At 49.8% G+C, this 20,149-nt stretch overlaps 3 protein-coding genes across 4 annotated transcripts in view; all 3 read right to left on the bottom strand.

The window, feature by feature from the left end:
• The window catches only part of GCN1 (GCN1 activator of EIF2AK4), a 39,895-nt gene extending 29,585 nt beyond the window's left edge, over positions 1 to 10,310 (bottom strand). For both annotated transcript variants that reach the window (XM_071571764.1, XM_071571765.1), the window contains exons 1-16: positions 10,251 to 10,310; positions 8,100 to 8,202; positions 7,534 to 7,597; positions 6,844 to 6,975; positions 5,577 to 5,685; positions 4,827 to 4,925; positions 4,612 to 4,746; positions 4,050 to 4,118; positions 3,862 to 3,970; positions 3,378 to 3,452; positions 2,990 to 3,118; positions 2,717 to 2,767; positions 2,214 to 2,312; positions 1,762 to 1,935; positions 940 to 1,092; positions 145 to 237 (exon numbers count right to left, since the gene is read on the bottom strand). In XM_071571764.1, the coding sequence (XP_071427865.1) occupies positions 145 to 237; positions 940 to 1,092; positions 1,762 to 1,935; positions 2,214 to 2,312; positions 2,717 to 2,767; positions 2,990 to 3,118; positions 3,378 to 3,452; positions 3,862 to 3,970; positions 4,050 to 4,118; positions 4,612 to 4,746; positions 4,827 to 4,925; positions 5,577 to 5,685; positions 6,844 to 6,975; positions 7,534 to 7,597; positions 8,100 to 8,202; positions 10,251 to 10,268 (1,612 nt within the window). In that variant the 5' untranslated portion in view covers positions 10,269 to 10,310. The remainder of the gene's footprint in view (positions 1 to 144; positions 238 to 939; positions 1,093 to 1,761; positions 1,936 to 2,213; positions 2,313 to 2,716; positions 2,768 to 2,989; positions 3,119 to 3,377; positions 3,453 to 3,861; positions 3,971 to 4,049; positions 4,119 to 4,611; positions 4,747 to 4,826; positions 4,926 to 5,576; positions 5,686 to 6,843; positions 6,976 to 7,533; positions 7,598 to 8,099; positions 8,203 to 10,250) is intronic.
• Positions 10,311 to 12,151: 1,841 nt separating this feature from the next.
• On the bottom strand, positions 12,152 to 15,196 carry RPLP0 (ribosomal protein lateral stalk subunit P0). Its single transcript, XM_071571868.1, has 8 exons — positions 15,158 to 15,196; positions 14,826 to 14,929; positions 14,304 to 14,479; positions 14,119 to 14,206; positions 13,709 to 13,855; positions 13,072 to 13,257; positions 12,554 to 12,694; positions 12,152 to 12,389 (listed from the first exon to the last, which is right to left on the bottom strand). The coding sequence occupies exons 2-8, from the start codon at positions 14,877 to 14,879 to the stop codon at positions 12,225 to 12,227; spliced, it is 957 nt and encodes a 318-aa protein (XP_071427969.1). The 5' UTR covers positions 14,880 to 14,929; positions 15,158 to 15,196; the 3' UTR covers positions 12,152 to 12,224.
• A 230-nt stretch (positions 15,197 to 15,426) lies between these two features.
• Positions 15,427 to 20,149, bottom strand: part of PXN (paxillin) — a 45,834-nt gene continuing 41,111 nt past the window's right edge. Inside the window, exon 11 of the mRNA XM_071571965.1 lies at positions 15,427 to 19,130. Within this exon, the coding sequence (XP_071428066.1) occupies positions 18,864 to 19,130 (267 nt within the window). The 3' untranslated portion in view covers positions 15,427 to 18,863. The remainder of the gene's footprint in view (positions 19,131 to 20,149) is intronic.

Genomic DNA, 20,149 nt, shown 5'->3' with positions numbered 1-20,149 from the left:
ACCTCTGAAGAGTACACTGTTCATTTTAATGTGAAACTGCATCCTCCAAGGATCACAGCACAGGCCTAACAAAAACATTAGCACTTGTAAGTACTAAGAAACAGAGTTAAACAGCAACTGGATATACAATAACTGCCAATTTACCTTCCTCTGATGCAGATTGCAAGAACTTCTCAGATGTAAAGATTTGTTTTTTCTCATCCAGAATCAGCTGCCAAAAACCACTCAGCTTAGACTCTGACAGGAAAAGAACAGATGTATATCAAGGATGTTTCAAAATAAGTCAGAATCACCAGTGTACATAAAATACTGTAGAATTCTGTCTCCTGAAATACCTCAAGTTACTTCTAAGCCTTACTTGTCTTCAGTTCTAAAGTCTCTCATGTCTCTCATTCAGAATAAATATGTCCAAAAATCACCTGCCGACAAAAATACATTTTTCTGACCTACATGTGTACAATGTAAACTCTGATACACCTTAATCTCTCACAGGGCAAACCTTCCTAAAAATGAAGGGAAGGAGGGAAGTGGTGTGTTTGATAGAACACATCTGCATTTTACATCCTGACAGACAGATGTATGAACTCAGACAGTTCTTCGCAATTCCCAAAAACATTACCCAAATAACAAGCAAGGAATACTCTCAATGCATCAGTCACCTCCTACCGTGTGAGGTCTGAGTGAATGTCTTGTGTTAGAATAAAGAGGAATATTGCCCTAACTGAATGGAAGCTGGAATTTGCAAAGCCATGAAAGAACAAGAATTCTTTACTGAATGAGAGACAGCAATTAATCTTTTTCTGCTTTACAAAACAGCAATGATTCTCCATGGAGAAATTATACACAGATTAAGGAATAGTATCCCCTGCACCTTGTCAAGAGGTGTTAACCCTCAGAATCTGTTTATATTGGATTCTGCCAGATGTTTTGTGACCTTACCAGTTTGTCCCTCAATTACAGACATCCTGCAGATCAACAAAGCTGCAGCAACTCCTTCAGTTACCATGGGAACCTGAGTACTTTGAGATGCTGCTTTTTCTACTGTCTGGATGAGCAACGGCAGCAAGTCCATTCCCTGCAATAATGTGTCACCTGAGGAGACAAAAGAGACAGGTTACAAACAATGTGGCTCTTCTCACTTTTCAACCCAGGTATCAATAGTTCTGCTGCTGTCATAAGACAAGGAAAGGAATCAGACACACACTCAGGTGATCCTGAATCTCCCAGGGGATTTGCCAATCACTATCATCAAACTGTGAAAAGCTCAGTGGTAACCAGTTCAATACTTTCCTCACAGACAGAACAGTCCCATCTCAATACCAGTTTCTGTTCATGGGACACAAAACAAAATGCTAATTCAGTTACATTAAAGGAATTTGTTCAAATCACAGGAAGTCTGACTTCAAAGATTAGTATTTCCCTAAGAGAGGGAAAGTAAATTCCTGGCAAGCCACAACCATCTGTTCCCCTCCAAACACTCGGAAGTGAAGGAATCCCAGAGGTCTAACAACTGTGGATGAACTGCTGCAGTCAACGGGGATGGGACCAACACACGCAAATCTCAAGAGGATCATCAAAAGATAATAATTCCTTAAGTTCTTCATTTCAAACACAGTAATTTTATTTATTTTTTTAAAGCTTTCAAGAGTCAAAGCCACAGACCAAGATTTCAGTGACAGCACTACAACACAAAAGCACAGTCCCTGAGCTAGAAATCTTACAATTTAAGTGTAAGACAAAAATAAAGGTGCCCAGTTTTACCTTTGAAGGAGGCCAGCATGCACTGCAGGTAGGCGTGTCTCACAGCTGAAGTCGAGGTTTTAAGGCTGAAGGCTTTCTTCAGCCATTCCACCAGCTTTTTGGGAACCTCCGTGTTGAACCGAACACACCAGAGAGCCAGGACAGACACTGCATGAACCAACGTGCCTTCATGGACTGCGAAGAAACACAGAACTCACATCAGTTCATCAACTGCATAAAGCACAGGAACATAAAACACAAAGCAGGTAACAGCACCAGGATGCAGGAAAAGAACACACGTTCTCCTAACAGGCACAGCACTGTCTCCATGGGGCTGCTCATCAAAACAGGGCAACAGACTCCATAACACAGCAGGCGAGAATCCAGATTTATCCTGAGTAACAGCCCACATGGAAATCCTGCTCAAGATGAAAGCAGCTTAGCAAACCCAGAACAAAGGCAAGAAGTCTCACCTTCTTGTTGCAGGAAAGGGATGAAAAGCTCAGCCATGGTTCCACTCAGAGCTTGGCTGGAGGGTCCAGAAACCACATGGTGACTAAGGCTGCCAATCCCTGAAAGGACAGAATTCTTTCAGTAGTTCCCAAAATACCAGCACAAAACCTAAAATCAATCAAGAACAACCCTTCATATTTCAATCCTTGCACAGACACTTTTTTCTTGTCACTACATCTGGATGTCACCTCCACCAGGTACCAACACTGCAGGATCTCAGTCTTCACTTTTACTCAAGATACAAGTCTTCTTTGAATAAAATATCTGGCTTACCAGGCAATTACTTTCTTTGAACAGAAAGTCAGGAACTGGCATCTGGTATCCAGCACCCTCTATGGCTTCAACTACAGCCAATTCAGAGTGACAGGCAGGGAAGCCTAAAGGCTGAAGTACAGCTCCCTTCCATTCAGCCTTTTGATGAATTTCTTTCCCCAGAGAAGCAGTTTTCTTCTAGGATCCTCACCTGAAAGGACACTCATCTTCTGAGCAACAATTGTCAGCTTCCCCTCTGAGCCTGCCAACAGCAAACACATGAGTGAGAGTGACTGACAGACAACTGCTGTGTTACATCAAGGATCTTCTCCAAAACACAACAGTTTGCCCCATTACCCCTGATCCAGGCTGAGCCACCCCTGCCATACAAGCAGCTAAAGACAACAGAAAATCAAACACACGAAACTCCTGGACACTGCCAAACCTGTATTCAACCCCACTGCTCATCCTACGATTTACTCACCCCCTAAGATGGCAAAAAGGTGTCTGCCCAGAGACTCCACGGCCGAAGGATCGCTGCACTGCCGGGCCAGGTTCTTTAAAGCCACAACTGCTTCATCCATCAGCTGCACACTGTTGGATTTCAGATGACCTAGAAAATAATGCACAGGCTAAAAGCTCCTTATGACAAACTGCCTGAAATGAGCAAGGCAAGACACATCTTCACATGTGGCTTAACTCAGCTTCTAGAACCATCACGTGAACTATTCCAGTTCCAAGTTACAGCATCATTCTCCCTCCCACATAAAACCACTTCTTCATCAGCAGTGAAGCTGATATAGGTATAGCCAGAAGGTTGAGGAAAGCTCTTGTCTGAATTCATCATTCCCTTCAAAAGTGAGAGCACTTACTGGCCAGTCCTTTCACAATGTCTAGGGCGTACTGGCTGAGATCCAGGTTCACAGACACAAGCAAGCAAGAGATTGCTGAAGATGGAAAAGATAATGGCATATTACATTTTGTTAAGTAACTGCTTTCAATGTTTTAATACACCCTTCCCCACAATTCACATCAAGAGCAGACAGGGCAGTAGGAATAAAAAAACCTACTGAAATTGATGCCCAGTGAAGAGATTAATTCAGGATTATTCTTAGCATTCAGCTGTGAAATCCTGTCCTTGGTGCAAACAGTAGCTATCACATACCCTGACACTTGGGATCACACCACAAATGTTGCTTCTCCACACCTAACCCTCAGATGCCAGACCATCCTGCCACCTGCACTCGTGGGACCAGAAGCACCACCAAGAGAGACACTGCCCCAACAGCTCCAGATGTCTTAGGAACAGCTACTCAGGCTCATTGACAGAGCAACACAGAGAGGCAACAGACTCACTTTCAATGACATTCTCAGGGCTCCGTAGCAGGGATTTCTGCAGAGTTGGCAAAACCGAGTCCTTGAACTCTGCGTGGGACATGTAGCGGAGCAGTGGGGCACAGCTGTCCTGCAAGGGAACAGAGCACTCAGCCCCACAGCCACTGCTGCCCCACACAGCAACACAGCCCCTCCCAGCAGTGGCTCACCAGCACGTGCTTCTGAGGCTTTGTCTTGCTCATAAGGATGGTCTTCAAGTAGAAATCCAGAAGAGCACTCTGAACAAGCAGAAACACGAGATTACAGCCACATCTCAGCCTGTACACAGCTCCCAGCACACCCTCAGGAAGCCAAGCTGGACACCCCACCTCCTGCTCCTCAGGAAGGCTGTGCTTCCCCCTACACAGCAGCTTTGCTTCCACCCTCACATGAGCCTGTCAGGCAGAGGTCAGAGCTCCCTGCTCTGGCCTGAGCCCAATACTCAAGCCACAGTGAGAGCTACTTGCTGCCTCATTCCCACAACAGGCAGAAGGCAGGAAGCTGCAGTGTTGGCCATCCACAGAAAGGCTCAGGCAACACCCAACAGCCACAGATCTGGCACCTCCTCCATAAAACCATCCCAGCTGTTTCAGTCAGCAGTGCAGGACTGAATTGACAGACTGAGGGGCAGATACAAAGTACCAGCATCACTGAGACATCTATTCAGCCCCTTCTGCGTGATGACAAGTGATGCTCCTTATTCCCCAGAAAACAGCAGTCCAAGAGATGTACCTTATATCGTTTAATAATATCCAGCTCCTTCTGGGCTGTGCAGAACTGCACCACAAGTCCCAGCATTGCAGCATAACTCTGGTTTGGTTCAAGACCAAGAATGACAGACAGGTACTGATCCACCAGATCCTGATTCTGAATAGAAAGAAAAAGAGCATGTTAATGCCACAGAACCCAGAACAGCTGCTGAATATGTCACATAAGGGATACATCACCTCTTTCCACAGCCTGTTCAGTTTCTTCACAGCCCCATCCACTGCCTGCTTATGAGAACCTCCCAGGACTTCCAAAAGGAGCAAACACTGAACCTCCACCTGCCAAGAGCCGAGAAAACCTTCATGCACCTGCTTCTCAGAGAGTTTGTATCAAACAAGATGTGCCAAATGCCAGTGATAAGCTGAATCTGCCTAAGAAAATGTCCTTAGGTTGTGTAAATTCTTCCAAGAAGCTGCCATTGCTTTCATCCCACACGCACCTCTTTACACAGCCATGAATAACAGTTTTGGAAACTCCACCTTTGAACACAGCAATTTCTATCAGATTACACCCCTTCTTAAAATGTGTTTCAGCTGCATCCCAAGGTGCTGTGAGCATGGTCACAGGTTCACATTGTTAGAGGAGGTGAAAAGAAAGTAAAAAGCTGCTTGACACTGTGTGACAGAATATCACATACAGATGTTTCAAGAGAGGCACAAGGACTTCATGCCACGCTGCAGATGCACCTCCCAGGTACCAGTAGCCACCTTTGGACAGTTGCAAGACTGCCCCACTTTATATATTTCCTGCTTTCTCCAGCAAAACAGGAGAGATCAAAGTACACCAGACTCCCACATAAACCTGGATTTTAACTTGGTGTTATCAGTTACATCCAGAATTATTTGCAACATTTCAGCAACTTAAGGACTTAAATATTTTTAATGTCATTATCTCCAAAGGGATATTTCTTCAAACCAAAAAGAACCTACCAGTTTTTTCCATGTTTCTCCCTGTCTCCTGTCAGGCGTTGGAAAGACTGTGCGTACCAGCAGGCACGTCCAGGAGAGTGCCAGCAGAGCTGCAGATCCACTGCTCTTACTGTTGCACAAACAGAAGAGGGAGGTAAATTACAGCTCCCAGTAGGAAATCTACATCTACACACCACAACAGAACCATCTTTGCCCAAGTCAGAACAGCACCTGACTGACAGGCAATTTTATCACACAGAAGTGCAGCTAAAGCCTCAGCTTTGAAAGGAAATTATCAACCCTGTTTCAGCTCTGGTTTGACACTCAGAGCTTCCAAATGGCACAGAAGTAGATAAGTCTTGCCTGTTGGGAATGAGAAACCTTAGCAGAAGAAAGACCATTTTTGGATCTCCCCAGTGGCATAACAGAAATGAGAGTTAAATAGTTTGCCAACTGAGAGTGCCCAAAAAGTGACTCAAGATTTCTCACCTGCTGCTCAACTTTACTGTCAGAGCTTCCCAGCCTTAGCTTGCCAAATCTTTCCTCAGCTCAAACTGCCTCCTGGCACACTGCTTGGTTCTGGTTTCTGCCAACTCTCAGCCCTCCCTCTGCTCCAGGTAACAGATCCCACCTCACAGCTCCCCGAGGATCCTCACCCCCTTTTGACCTCTGCCCCAAAGTGAAAAAAGGTAGATAGTGTCCTTCCACACAAGGCCAGCCACCAGGACTGAGGGGTGTATATCCCATCACTGCAAGCTTTGAAACCAGGATCAGGGATTTTTTAAAGCTGCAGTCGAGTTCAGCCACAGAGGCACTACAGGATGGCACCCTGTGGCCTGTGACAGCTCAGCAATACCCCAAGTCACCCCTTGGAACTACGAGTGTTTTCAGAAGCTACAAGAGAAGGGCATGTTGCTCAACTCAGCTTCAAATTTCATTATCTCCCTGTCTATAATAAGGGATTAAATTCCACTATTAAATCTGAACACCCAATGGGTAAGGAAATTCCCTTTCCTAATCATTTTGGAGAATGATAAAGAATCTGTTCCTCATCTCTGCAGACTTGAAGTTTAACAAAGGCAGACCCAATCCTGAGCAGTAACACCAGGATAACTTCACTGCTTTCCCAAAAGACAAGAAAGAGGTAAGGGAGGAACATCTGAATGGCATGAACAGCTTTTTCTCTAAAGGTTTTTAACACCTCTGCCAAGCAGTAGCAGCAGAACCACTTTGAGAACAGGAGCAACTGCCAACAATGAGGACTCCACACAAAGCTACTCATGCAGACCTGGGAGCTCCAGCCTTGCCGCCGATCCCTGAAGACTGAAGGCAGTGCAGGAGGTTTTTGGCCGTTGCCTCGGGCTGGGACTCTGCGAGCTGCTGGAGGGCCACCTGGAGGGCTCTGCGGGACGCGGCATCCCTGCGGGGACAGGGGTGTCAGTGAACAGCACAGACCTGCCAGCACTGCCCTGCTCCACACACGGGGCTCTGCCTGCTCCTCCCAGCAGCTGAGCTAGGAACTATTTCATCCATGCTGTTCCAAAAAGTGGAGAAGTTTCTGGTAGGAGACTCCATTCCCTTCCTCAAGTGACAGCTCTTACATGGAGGTTGCAGAAGAAAAGAGGTTCTGAACAGATCCTCTACAACAGACCATGATTTAGTTACACTTTAAAGTGTCTAAAAGGTGTATTTAAGACACCTCACTCTTGCTTCACAAGGACATGGGTGTTCATTTTTGCAAACTGAACCACAGCACCAAAGTTTTAATGTCAAAATTAAAGGTGAAACACAAGGCAAGTGTTGTAAAACTTTTCAATGTCAAATTAAAAAGAGCCTAATCACAGGAGGACATCCTTCAGTGTCACACCCATCTCTGTGATGTTGCACACCAACATTTCCAAATACTCCAGAACAGTCTAATAAACATGTAAATACTATCAGATTAAATAAAGCAGCCTTTCCACACCAAATTACTCACCGGTATCGATGCAGAGTAAGGCAGAAGAGTTTGCAAAGGCCTTTCACTGCACCCTCTGGAAGATCTGTAACAATGTATTTCAAAATATTTCTTCATAAATTGATGAGCTCTTAATCTTTACCACAAACATGATTCACTCCACAACTGAAAACAGTAAACTGTTCAGATCACATCTATGAAATTGCTTACAAGGATCATAGCAAAGATTTGATCTTTATATACATTTTGTGTGTATTTTTTCAAATAATGGGAAAATCAGAACACATGGAACAACTACCTTCAGAAAATGAGAGAAGACGAGAAAATGAGACAGAGTCAGGAGAGAAACAGACAACTGATGCACTAATGAAGAACTAACACACACAATGCTGGAACTACTAACTGGGAAAAACACACAAGCCAAAAACTGGGTTCCTGTGCTACCCACAAATTCCACGCTTGGAATTGATGCTGTGACAGAGCACAGGCAGCAAATGCTGCCAGGCCTCTCCCTTGGCCTTTGAAACAGAACATTTTAACATTCTGCTCCACCCTGGTGAGCAGGACAATCCCCCTCAAGATTTTACCTTTCCCAGAAATGCATTTTCCCAGCTCACTGAGGATCTCTCTCCGTTCCTTCACACTGGCTGTAGTTACTTTTACCGCAAAGCGTTTCAGTGTGTCAGAAATCTAAAACCACAAAGAGTTAAAAACATCAGACTGGCTTTGATATCAACCCACAGAACACAAACTAGGCAAGCAGAACAAGTTATCTGCTGCCACACGACCTCTCAGTGCCCAAATGTTGGGCATCCCCAGTCTCATCTGCTGGGAAGGTCACTGTGCATCACACACCACGACACTCCTTCCCCCTGGCTGAAGGATGGCTGCTCTGTGGTTGTTAACCTGGGACCCTCTCATGGTGCTCTGTGCAGGACACTCACCCCTCTGAAAGTAACAGAGAGTAAGAGCTAAGACCAATAACCTGCAGCACAGGACCTTTGAAAGCAAAAAATAATGCACTTCAAGAGCTCAAAGGAGCTTTTCCATGTGTGTTACCTCCTAAAGCCCAGGCAGCCCCAAAGGGACTCCTAACTCCAGACAACCCAGGGCTGAATGTAACTGCCCATCCTGAAAAGCTGCCCTGTGGTTCCAGGTGTCAGTAGTTGCCAAATTCTGTACTGGCACTTCCTCTCTTCCAAAATTTACAAATTTTTTAAGTTTGACTGGCCAGATTTCAAAAGGTTGTGCCTCACTACCAAACTCCTGCAGGAGCTGTGTCCAAGGTTACCCAAGGAAAACAAAAAAATCACAAGACACAACCAAAGGGCTTTTTTATGCCTGTGTTAATGTGGGGTGGGATCTGCCCCCAAACCACTCACATGTGCATTAACAAAAAACAAAACACAGCTCTCCAGGAAAGGCTTTTGAAATCCTGCTCCTAAATTCAGCAACTTGGTATCTTAATAATAATCTTTTGAAAGGGCAACAAATGAGCATGTCTTTAGAAAACTCATTAAAACTGTTCCTTCTCTCCTCAGTCCTTTTCAAGGAGCTTCTTAAGAACTACTTTCAGTGAAGCTTTTTGCTGGCATGCTGGAAAGCTAATCCTGTGCAGCAGCTACCTGGGATTTAGGGACATCCACACCTCCCCCAACCTGTGACCACTTCACACCCCCAGCTCTCCTTAAAACACTGCCTGGAAACAGGACTGACCCCTGAACAGCAAGGACTGGATCGAGCTGTGGAGGACAACCAGCAATGTCACTGCCACCAGAAACCACAACGAGATACCACTAAGAAGGTGCTCTTCCTTCAACCCTTCCAATTACAGGAGTTCATTCATCCCTCAGTTCAGGAAAGAGATTGAGGGGCTGGAGCGGGGCCAGAGAAGAGCAATGAGGCTGGAGAAGGGACTGGAGCACAAGGGCTGTGGGGAGAGGCTGAGGGAGCTGAGGGTGTTTAGCCTGGAGAAGAGGAGGCTCAGAGGTGACCTCAGCACTGTCTGGAACTGCCTGAAGGGAAGTTCTGGCCAGGTGGGGGTTGGTCTCTTCTCCCAGGCACTCAGCAATAGGACAAGGGGGCACGATGGGCTCAAGCTCTGCCAGGGGAAATTGAAGTTGGAGAGCAGAAAAAAATTCTTTGCAGAGAGAGTGCTCAGGCATTGGAATGGGCTGCCCAGAGAGGGGGTGGATTCCCCATCCCTGGAGGTTTTTAACCTGAGATTGGCCGTGGCACTGAGTGCCATGATCTGGTAAAGGGACTGGAGTTGGACCAAGGGTTGGACTTGATGATCTCGGAGGTCTTTTCCAACCCAATCGATTCTATAATTCTATGTTTCGTCATATGCAAACTCAAACCAAGCTTCACTTACTCAAGCACTTAATCAGGCAGGCAAACACACAGACAGGAAAAACGTGTTTAAATTCTCCCAACAGCCTAGAAACTAAAATTATAAATTACGCACAACACTACAGGATTTCTGCAGCATCTCAGCGACTTACACAAACCCCCCAAACCCCGACTCCCCACTCCCCACGTAACAGGGTAAACTGGCAAACAAGGCGAAGCCGGGACAGGCTTTTCACTTTTATCAGCACGTTTATGTACACGCATCACAAACCCACTCCAAGCGCAAACAGAGGCGGGGGACAAATCAGTGTGTGTACAACTCACCAAGACCAACTTGAGAAGGGGTTTGTTTGCCTTGGGGGACACCCGGCCCGGCCTGCACTCACCTGCGTGTCCGCCGCCATCGCTCCGTCGCGACACAGGAACCGGTAGCGCCTTCCGGGGCGGGCCCGGCAATGGGCGCTGCCGGCGAGCGCCCCGAGCGCGGGGAACGGCAAGGGACGGCGGACGCCCTTGCCATTCCCCGCGCTCGGGGCGCTCGCCGGCAGCGCCTGCAACAGCGAGACCTCCGTTCGGCACGGCCCGAGCCGGCTGAGCTGTCGCCCCGAGGAACAGCCGCTCCCCTGCAGCGCACGGGGCAGAGGACGAACTGCTTGTGTACAGCACACGGGGCAGAGGAAGAACCGCTCCCCTGCAGCACACAGAGCCCAAGCGATTGGGAGGACTTACGCTTTTTATTGGATAATGTTATTAATCGATATACCGATCATAGAATTTGCTATGTAGTTATTATAAAATTCACTGTATAGCATATGGCAAAAAGGGCGGTCCCGTGGTGTAAAGGAGAGCACTCTGGACTCTTGAATCCCAGGGTTCTGAGTTCAAATCTCAGTGGGAACCGTCCCCTGTCAGATTTTGGATGCTCAGCAGGGTCAGCCCCGGTTAGTACCGGGTGCTGTAGACCATCCCGAGGACTTCAGTCACTCTCCAAGCTCGCTCAGCCGTGGCAAATGGACACTTAGGACTTAAACAGTGGGACCGGTTCTGCACACACTGTGCCTCACCTAAAAACTCCACTGCGCAGGCTCTCCACTACACGTGGGGAGAGCCCTTCCCAAATCTTCGTTTGCGAAGTTTGGCCATACATACACTAAGCAAATTCTGTGATAGGTATATCGATTAATAACATTATCAATTAATAACCGTAAGTCCTCCCAATCACTTAGGCCCCGTGTGCTGCAGGGGAGCAGTTCTTCCTCTGCCCCATGTGCTGCAGGGGAGCGGCTGTTCCTCGGCCCCATTTTTTAGGTGAGGCTCAGCGTGCACAGAACTGGCCCCACCCTTTAAGTCCTGAGGTCCATTTGCCACGGCCAAGCGAGCTTGGACAGTGACAGGGAAGTCCTCGGGACTGTCACAGCACCCGGTACTAACCGGGGCTGAGTTTGCTGAGCATCCGAGATCTGACAGGATCGGATGGCAGGGAGGCTTTAACTGCCAGGTGACAGTCCCCACTGAGACTTGAACTCAGGACCTTGGGATTCTGACTCTGGAGTGCTCTCCTTTACACCGCAGGACCGCCCTATTTGCTTAGTAGTAATTATAAAAGTCACTGTATAGCATATGGCAAAAATCACAGTGTCCAGACCTGCTCTTGAAGATGCCATACCAAGAGGCCCCAGAGCCTCTCAGACTAAAACAGCCAGGGTACCCTATGAAACAAAGATGAATCGGAAGATATGTCAAAAGAACAAGTAGAGAAATTTGCCAATTAGACCAGTTACAGTTATCAACAGATCCGGTTTGAAGCAGTTTTGAGCAAAAGGTAAAAAGTTCACAGGAGGAAGAGCGCTGGCTTCATCCCCAAAGACCCTTGCCCCAAATTACCAGGAGGAAAAGTGCAGGCTCAAGGAGTAGCACGGGGCAGAGAAAATGGAAATCAGTTCTTGAAACTCATTATAATAACCCTGCCTTCTCTAAGAAAATGTTTCTGCATGAAGAAATAATAAATATGCATAACTTACTTGCATATAAACCAGTTGTTAACTCGACCAGGTGTGCATGTTTTTGGAGGAGCTCTCCCCCCTGCACCCAGGCCTGGAATAAACGTACCTCTCTATAACTTTACTGGATATAGAGTCTTTCCACAAATCACAAGAACAGCCACTCGCCTGCAGCACAAGGGGGCCAAGGAACAACTGTTCCCTTGCAGCACACGTGGCCCCTCTAAGTTTACACTTTTCTCAAGCCCTAGGTGATGTCGAGACTACACCACAGACACAGGCACTCATGAAGGTGTAAAATAGCTTTTTATTTCTTCCATTAGGCCAACTCTGACACAAACAGACAGACGGTGGCTGCTCTTAGTCAAAGAGACCAAAGCCCATGTCCTCGTCAGACTCCTCCGACTCCTCCTTGGCCGCCTCCTTGGCTGGAGCAGCAGCGGCGGCAGCAGCAGGAGCAGCTGCTTCAGCCACCACAGGTATGGCTGCCACAAAAGCAGAGGGGTCTGCCAGGAAGGCCTTCACCTGCAAAAGAGGGGGAAAAAAGGTAAACTCACAGGAAACAAAACATTTTGAAGGACTGAACCTTTGCAATAGTAAAGGCAGAACTTGCAGCTTGGCAGAAGGCAAAGAGATGCACTGCCAGATATGAAGAACCAAAAGCACTTCAGCTGTACTGAAGCCATTACCTTTTCAGCCAGTGGGAAGGTGTAGTCGGTCTCCACTGCCACGGCCAGGACACGCTTGTACCCATTGATGATGGAGTGGGGCACAGAAGCAATGGTTGGGTACCCAATTTGCAGGCAGATGCTGGCAACATTACGAACACCCTGGAAAGACAGAGACAGACTTGGGTTTCTGTGCTCTGAGAAACAACCTGGACTAGAAACCACAGCAGAGGATGGTCAGGTGATGACTCCATGAGCAATTGGACAATGCTCTTCAGGGGTGGATTGTCTGAGTGTCCCATGCAGGGCCAGGAGTTAGACTGGATGATCCTTGTGGGCCTCTTCCAACTTAGGATTTCCTGTGATTCTAAACAGTCTCAAATACTTTTTGAAGCAGCTTCAGATGAACAAGCCCACAGGAGGTACACCCTGACACACTGTTTCTGCAGAGTCTCACAGACAGGCCACTTCACTCTGGGCCAGCGCTGGCTCCCACAGCCACAGGGCAGACCATGAGGGACACAGGCTGAGGCACTCACCTCCAGGAAGCGCTTGTGCAAGGTCTCCTCAGTGATGTCCAGCACTTCGGGGTTGTAAATGCTCCCATTGTCAAACACCTGCTGGATCACCAACCCGAAGGAGAATGGGGAGATGTTCAGCATGTTGAGCAGGGTGGCTTCGCTGGCACCCACTTTGTCTCCGGTCTTGATGAGCTGCACATCGCTCTGAGGAGATCAGGAGAAAAGGAGTGAATACACACCAAGAAATTCCAGCACATCAATGCAACAGGACAGAAACATCCATGGTGGGACTGGAGGAGCAAATGAGCACAACAGTACGTGCCATGTTCACTCCACAAGCTGAGCAAGCCCCAGACAACATAAGCAGGTCCATGGTCAGCAAGGAGAAAGGCAGTGCCCTTCCCACATTACCTATGAGTTCCTCTGGAGAGCCGACCCCTGGAAATCTGATGGAGAACTTAAATCACACACACACACACCAGAGCCAAACAAGACACCCTCCTTCCAGTTTTGGAAGTGCAACAGTCACACTGCTCATACAGTATCTCAGAATTTGTGGGAGCTTTGGTCTTCACAGCTCCCTCAGCTGCCACAATCAAGGTTTCCTGCCCCGTCAAGGGAGAGCTTTGACAACCACAGCACGCAGCTCACTGACCAGAATTTCAATGGTCCCTCTGGAAATCTTCGTGGTGATGCCCAAGGCCTGGAAAAAGGAGGTCTTCTCTGGTCCAAGGCCTGTGTTCTGGGCTGGCACAGTCACATCACAAGGAGCAATAGCACCGGCACGGGCAGCGGCTGGAACCTGAGAGAGGGGGGAAGAGAAGCTGCAATGCTCACCTCTCATCTTGTGGGATCACCTCCTTCCTGGCATGTTCCTCCAGGATGGACAGTACCCAGGCACACACAGGCAAGGCAGCTGAACTTAAGCAGTTTGTCTAAAACTGCAGGGGCCAAATCCCAACCCTTCAGGATTCCTACTAATGAGGTTTCTTCCGCAAAGACTCAGTTTTAATTTTCCATCTGTACTGTCAGCCCAGAGATGTGGTGAGGGCTGATCTCCCCTACCTTGTTAGCCAGCAGCATGTCCCGGATCTCAGTCAGATCCTCCTTAGTGAAGACAAAGCCCACATTCCCACGGATGTGAGGCAGCAGCCTGAAGGGAAGATGACATCCTTTAGTTCTGTTTCTCAGACAACACCCCCTCCTCTGGGACAGAGGACCCAGAAGTGCCCTCAGGCAGCAGTACCCACTTTTCTAGGGCAGGGTTATTCTCCAGATGACCACGAATGGCTTTGCGCATCATCGTGTTCTTCCCCATGAGCACAACAGCCTTTCCCCGCAGGGACATGCGGATCTGCTGCATCTGCTTGGATCCCACATTGTCTGCTCCCACGATGAAACATTTTGGGTAATCATCCAGGAGTTGCTGTAACGAAAGAACACTGTAACTGTACAAAGAAATCCTGACCAGTGCACAGAGCAGCATTAAGCCCTCAACACGTTAAAATGTAAAGAAAGCGTGTCAGAAGTTTCAGTGCTGAGCTCCAGCTGAGGCTGCGTGTGCCACAGGCCGCACTGCTCACTCAGCCATCGAGTCACATCCTTGAAAAAGTCACCTCTGAGCAAATTCCCACAGGAAAACCCATGTGCACTGCCCAAGTCTTTCCAGTGTCACGTAATCGTTCCTCACACAGACACCCCATAGCACTCAATCTTAACAAGGCCCCGCAGCCCGGCCCGCCCGGCTCCCGCTGCCCCGGGCCGACACTCACGATGATTTTCATAAAATAGTTGGATTTCCACGTAGCCCTGTCTTCCCTGGGCATCTCGGCGGTGCTCCAAGGATCGCCCGGTGGGTTTAAAGACGAGCTGGGACCTGCCAAGGAGAAGTGCGGCTCGGGTGAGTCCGCACCCTTCCCTCCCCTCCGCCCCAAGGGCCCAGCGCTCCTCGCCCCATAGTCCGGCCGCGACCCAGGACCTCGAGCAGACCCCAGTTACACCCCGGTTATGCTCCGGGCACACCCCGGTTACGCTCCGGGCCCGCTCCCCGCCGTCCCCGCCGCCCAAACCCGCCGGGCCCGGAGCAGCCGCGCCGCGCCCGCACCTCCACGAGGGCTCCGGGAAAGAGAGGGCGGAGGGCGGGCCCTCCTCCTTTTATACCGCGGCTCGTGTCCAATCACAGGGAGGCGCGGCGCTGCCTCCTCTTAGCCCATTGGCTGCCCGCCGAGCCAATCACGCGGAGGCGCGTGACGCCAGCGGAAGACGCGCGGAGCCGCGCGCGGCTGGGCGGCAGCGCCCCCTGGCGGCGGGAGGAGCGCGTGTTCCCCCCACCCCCCTCCGCGGGGCGGAAACAATCGCGACACAGCGAGAGAGTAACCGTAACGAGTTTATTGGCGTAACTGCGACAGGTTTGAATGGGAAAAAATAGAAAGCAGAGTTAGAAGTTTACATGGGCGGAAAAAAAAAAACCAAACCCAAATAATTGTCGACTCAGCGGAGCTTCCCCCAGCCCAGCCTGGACGTGGCGTGAGCACCGACCCGGAGCATTGCCGGGCCGGGGGCTGCACACACAGACCCTGCCGAGCCCCCGGGGCTGCACACACAGACCCTCCTCAGCTCCCGGGGCTGCACACACAGACCCTCCTCAGCTCCCGGGGTTGCACACACAGACCCTGCCGAGCCCCCGGGGCTGCACACACAGACCCTCCTCAGCTCCCGGGGCTGCACACACAGACCCTGCCGAGCCCCCGGGGCTGCACACACAGACCCTGTCGAGCCCCCGGGGCTGCACACACAGACCCTCCTCAGCTCCCGGGGCTGCACACACAGACCCTCCTCAGCTCCCGGGGCTGCACACACAGACCCTCCTCAGCTCCCGGGGCTGCACACACAGACCCTGCCGAGCCCCCGGGGCTGCACACACAGACCCTGCCGAGCTCCCAGCACAGCCCCCGGCCCGCCCCTGCCCGGGGCTGGGCACCCCTCCAGCCCCAGTGCCTAACACTGCAGCTGCGTGGCCTGAACAGGCATTTCGGACGCGGCGGTGGCAGCAGCCGCACCACCCGCTGTTGGGCACAGCAGCAGCGGTGTGGGATGGCAGCGCATCAGGCTCCAGCCAGGGCAGAGCTGAGCGTGTCCACCCTCCGGGGAGCTCCGCGGGCAGCCGAGCCCCGACTGACACAACGAGCAGTGAGGTAGGTCAGAGACTCCCCGCACGGGGAAACTGAGGCACGCGGTTACAGTTTGCAGGTGGCACACACGAAGTGGTAGTGCCAGAAACATCTCCCTCCTTTCTGACACTCGGGCACAAAGCTGTGTGTCCTCTCAGCAGCACCAAGGACTGACCTTCTCAGCGAGATAAACACACACAGCTTCGGAACATCCATTTAAGTCAAATTGACTTCACAGATGGAAAGGCAAACGCATAAGGACTGTGGCCTCCTGAACTCTCCCAGAGCTACGCTCAGCCCCGCTGACACAGCTCCAGTGCTCCCACACCTGCCTTTGGCCTCACACCCACACACTGAGGTTCAGTTGCAGGGGACACGAGTGGCACAGTTTCAGTGACCCAAGCAGGGCAGTGCAGCACCATGACGAGTGGCACAGTTTCAGTGACCCGAGCAGGGCAGTGCAGTGGGACAGTGACCCATGGATTCCAGCCCAGGGCTGGGCTGGTGTCTGACACAGCCCCCCCTGGGCCCCTCATGCACCCGCCAAGCTGCAAAGCACAACCAGATGCCGCTGGTCCCAGTGCTGTGGCACTCTGGAGCAGGAATTCCACACACTGCTCCCTGGGCTGGTACCACGGAACAGCACCGGGAATTTCAGAGCAGCACTTCCCCCTCCATAGCACCCTCCAGCCAGAGACCTAAAAGTGCTTTGGAAACACAAGCTAAGCCTCACAATGACCTCACACATCCAGGCTAAACTGCCCCCATTTTACAGATGGGGAAACTGAGGCACGGAAAGGTTTAGTGACTGGCCCTAAGTTACACAGCTAGTCAGGAACAGAGTCTGTCTCCCAGTTTCTCCTCACTCACAAGACCTCTCTTCCACAGGACAAAAGGAGCCTCTTCCCCAACTTACACTGCTCTGATTTCAGGTGTCTGAAGAGGAGAAACAGAGGGCGAAGGTCTGAGCTGCTCCCCCACAGCATCATACTAAGACTCAACCCAAATATCCTGGAAGCTGGGCTTTGGGAGAAAGGCAAGTGATTCAAATACAGCAGTTTACAGGTTACAATAGAACAAAACCTATACTTTTAGGTGACCCAGAAGAACAGATTAAAAAAAAAAGCTATTCACAGTTCACCTGCCTGTGCTAGGGAAAAAAAATAACAAGTCACATTCCCTCCCCCATAGATTCCAGCCCCTCCCAACCCGCAATAAAAGGAAATATTGAATGTTAGTTTGGCTTTACAAAGCATTGAGGTTATAGATGCAGTAAGCCAGCACAACTGGCACACTGCCTAGAACAGCACAGCTTGATATATAAAAGTTGCTTTCTTAAAATCACTTCAAAACCAATTTCTGTATAAGAGGATTAAAAGTAAATTAGATATGAATTCAAAATCAGTGTAGAAATCTACAGTTCTTATCAAAGACAGGATACAGTATTCATTTTGATAGTAAAACTCCAAGTGTGTCACACACACCTGACCCATGGGACTTGTTATACCAGGAACAGTCAATATAAAAGGTTATTGCTGTAGCATCTCTCGGTAGAACATGTTTAACAAGAGCACAGAAAAGGGAAACACCAAGGGGCTGACAAGGTCTCATTAGCAAAGACGAAGAAAGGATAGAAATTTAGGATTTTTTTTTTCTCCTGGCTTCTTAACCCTCTCCACTTCTCCCCACTCTTGTGATAGTTTCAGGCCAGATAAACAGACACACATCACACTCGCTCCTAACAGGGATGGATGAAAAAGGCTGCTCTGACCTCTCGGCACCTGCATGTAAAGAAGGGATGATGCCTCTTTCTGTCTCCCAGGAGCAGCAGGCAAGGGGAGCAGATGCCCTGAGCTGGCCTGGATGGAAATGCCTGGCATGGGAAGTTCCCACAAGGAGCACACATGGGTGCCAAGGGACCCCACCTCCTGCTCCAGCGTGCTGAGAAAAGTGATCAAGAAAAGGCATAACAAACTAGGGGAAAAAAAACCCACCCCACACAGTAACATCGTGATTCCTCTTAATTAAAAGAAAAAAAGTAAGTGGTATAAAGTGGTATTATCTCCTTACAGTGTAATGGAACTGGAGAGACCCTTGCAGGGTGTTGGCTGCCTGTGCTGATGCTCTGGTCTCAGCAAGTCACACACACAGTGTGGCCCTGTGAGCAGAGACAGGGTGGCACTGAGGTCACAGAGTGCCCTCGCTGGACTGTCACTCACCCTGCACAAAAAAGCCTGAGAAGGAGGTGTCAAAGCAGAGGGCTATGTTGTCTGCAAGTGTCTTGATTTGCTCAGGATGCTGACACAGGCTGAAATGTACTGGCAAAGGCTCCTGCTGCCAGGAGGGGGCTGGGAAAACCTCCCTGCTGGAGCCCTCGAGCTAAGCTCAGCTGTCAGTCACACACAGACACACATACTGAGGGATCTCGGCCTCTCTCTACTGAGACACAGCAAGGGCGTTTCCAGTTTAATGGTCCGTCTCATCTCTGGATCTGCTGCCTCTTCACAGCAGCAGAAAGCACTCCCCACCCCCCACCCCCTTCTCCCCTGCCTGGTAAGGTTCCTAAATCACAGTAATGGTTCAGAGACAGAACTGCCAAGGGGGTGGCAGAAAGATGCTTTAGCGCCCATCAATGTGCCTCTAACAGAAGAGCTTGAGGAAGCAGTTCTGGCAGTAGGGCTTGTCGTTCTGCTCTTTGAAGGTTCCTTTGTTGAGCTGCTTGAGGCAGAAGGCACAGACAAAGTGTTCGGGGTGGAATTTCTTGCTCATGGCAGTGATGCAGCGTCCTGTGATGGGCTTCTGGCACCCGGAGCAGAGGGAGCCGCGGCGCTCGTGGTAGTGCACCTCGCAGTAGGGCTGCCCGTCGTGCTCGAAGAAGCTGCCGTTGACGAACGGGGTGAAACATTCCTGCAGGAGGACAAACAGAGGGCACAGGCTGAGTGAGAAGCTGGGGGTGAGGGGAGGGGCAGCTCCATAAGCCACCTCTGCTCCATGGCACAGCCCAGTTGTCCTGTGGGCAGGGGAACTGCTGCCTTCCAGCATCGTCCTGTTGTCCAGAGCCAAACTCTGTCCACCGAGAAGAGTTTCCAAGAAAAGGCTGAGAGATGGAAAGGTACAGGCACAAGCAAGGGAATTAACCAGCTCCTTGCCCCAGCTAGCTTCACTTCTACCAAGAAAATACTATGGATGAGCTACCAGATGTGTCAGCCAAGAGAAAGGAGAACACTCCTTCCTCTGAGGTGGGAACACTGCTGCACTTTTCCCTCTGTTGGGTTTTTTCTCATTCCAGCTTCCCCACAAGAGCAGGCAGAAGGAGGGACCAACAAAGGCTTTCATGCGGCCGAATCCTGATGAAAATGGGACTGGTTCCAGCTGAGAAAATGAGGCACAATTAATCTTCACAAGTGACCTCTCCACAATTGCTGGCATTAGGCAGGGACACTCTGCAAAGGATTGTCCAGCCTGAAACGTCCCCACCAGTTACACACGGATCACTGCTGGGAGAAACTGTTTGTTCTACAGTGCTCATGATTTTGAACAGATAAAAGAGGACACACCAGCTACGTGCTAATTAGTGTCCAGAGCTTCTCCCCCTCCGTGTCAGGCAGCTTGCAATAGAACTTGCAATAGAACTTGCAATAGAAGAACCCACCACACCCACCAGACTGGGGAGACTCCCCTCCTTGTATGAGTGGGAAACTGAGGCAGCACAGTGTGGGACAGAGTCAAGGATGCTGCCAGATTTGTCAATATATCAGCAGCAAGGCCTGAAGGAGAAGCCATGTTTTCAGAATCCTGGTTTTGCTGTCCTCTTTCCCAGGGAGGACACTGACTGTGACACACAGCTGGACCCCAGCAAACAGCAGGCAGAGCTGTTAAATACTCACATTAACAGGATGAATACAGTTTGCCTGCAGTGAGTCCAA

The sequence above is a fragment of the Pithys albifrons genome, chromosome 17 (genome assembly GCF_047495875.1).
Source record: "Pithys albifrons albifrons isolate INPA30051 chromosome 17, PitAlb_v1, whole genome shotgun sequence".
In the NCBI taxonomy this organism is placed as follows: Eukaryota; Metazoa; Chordata; class Aves; order Passeriformes; family Thamnophilidae; genus Pithys; species Pithys albifrons.
Note: the sequence above shows the minus strand (reverse complement) of the source record. Positions and strands in the feature narration are given on the sequence as shown.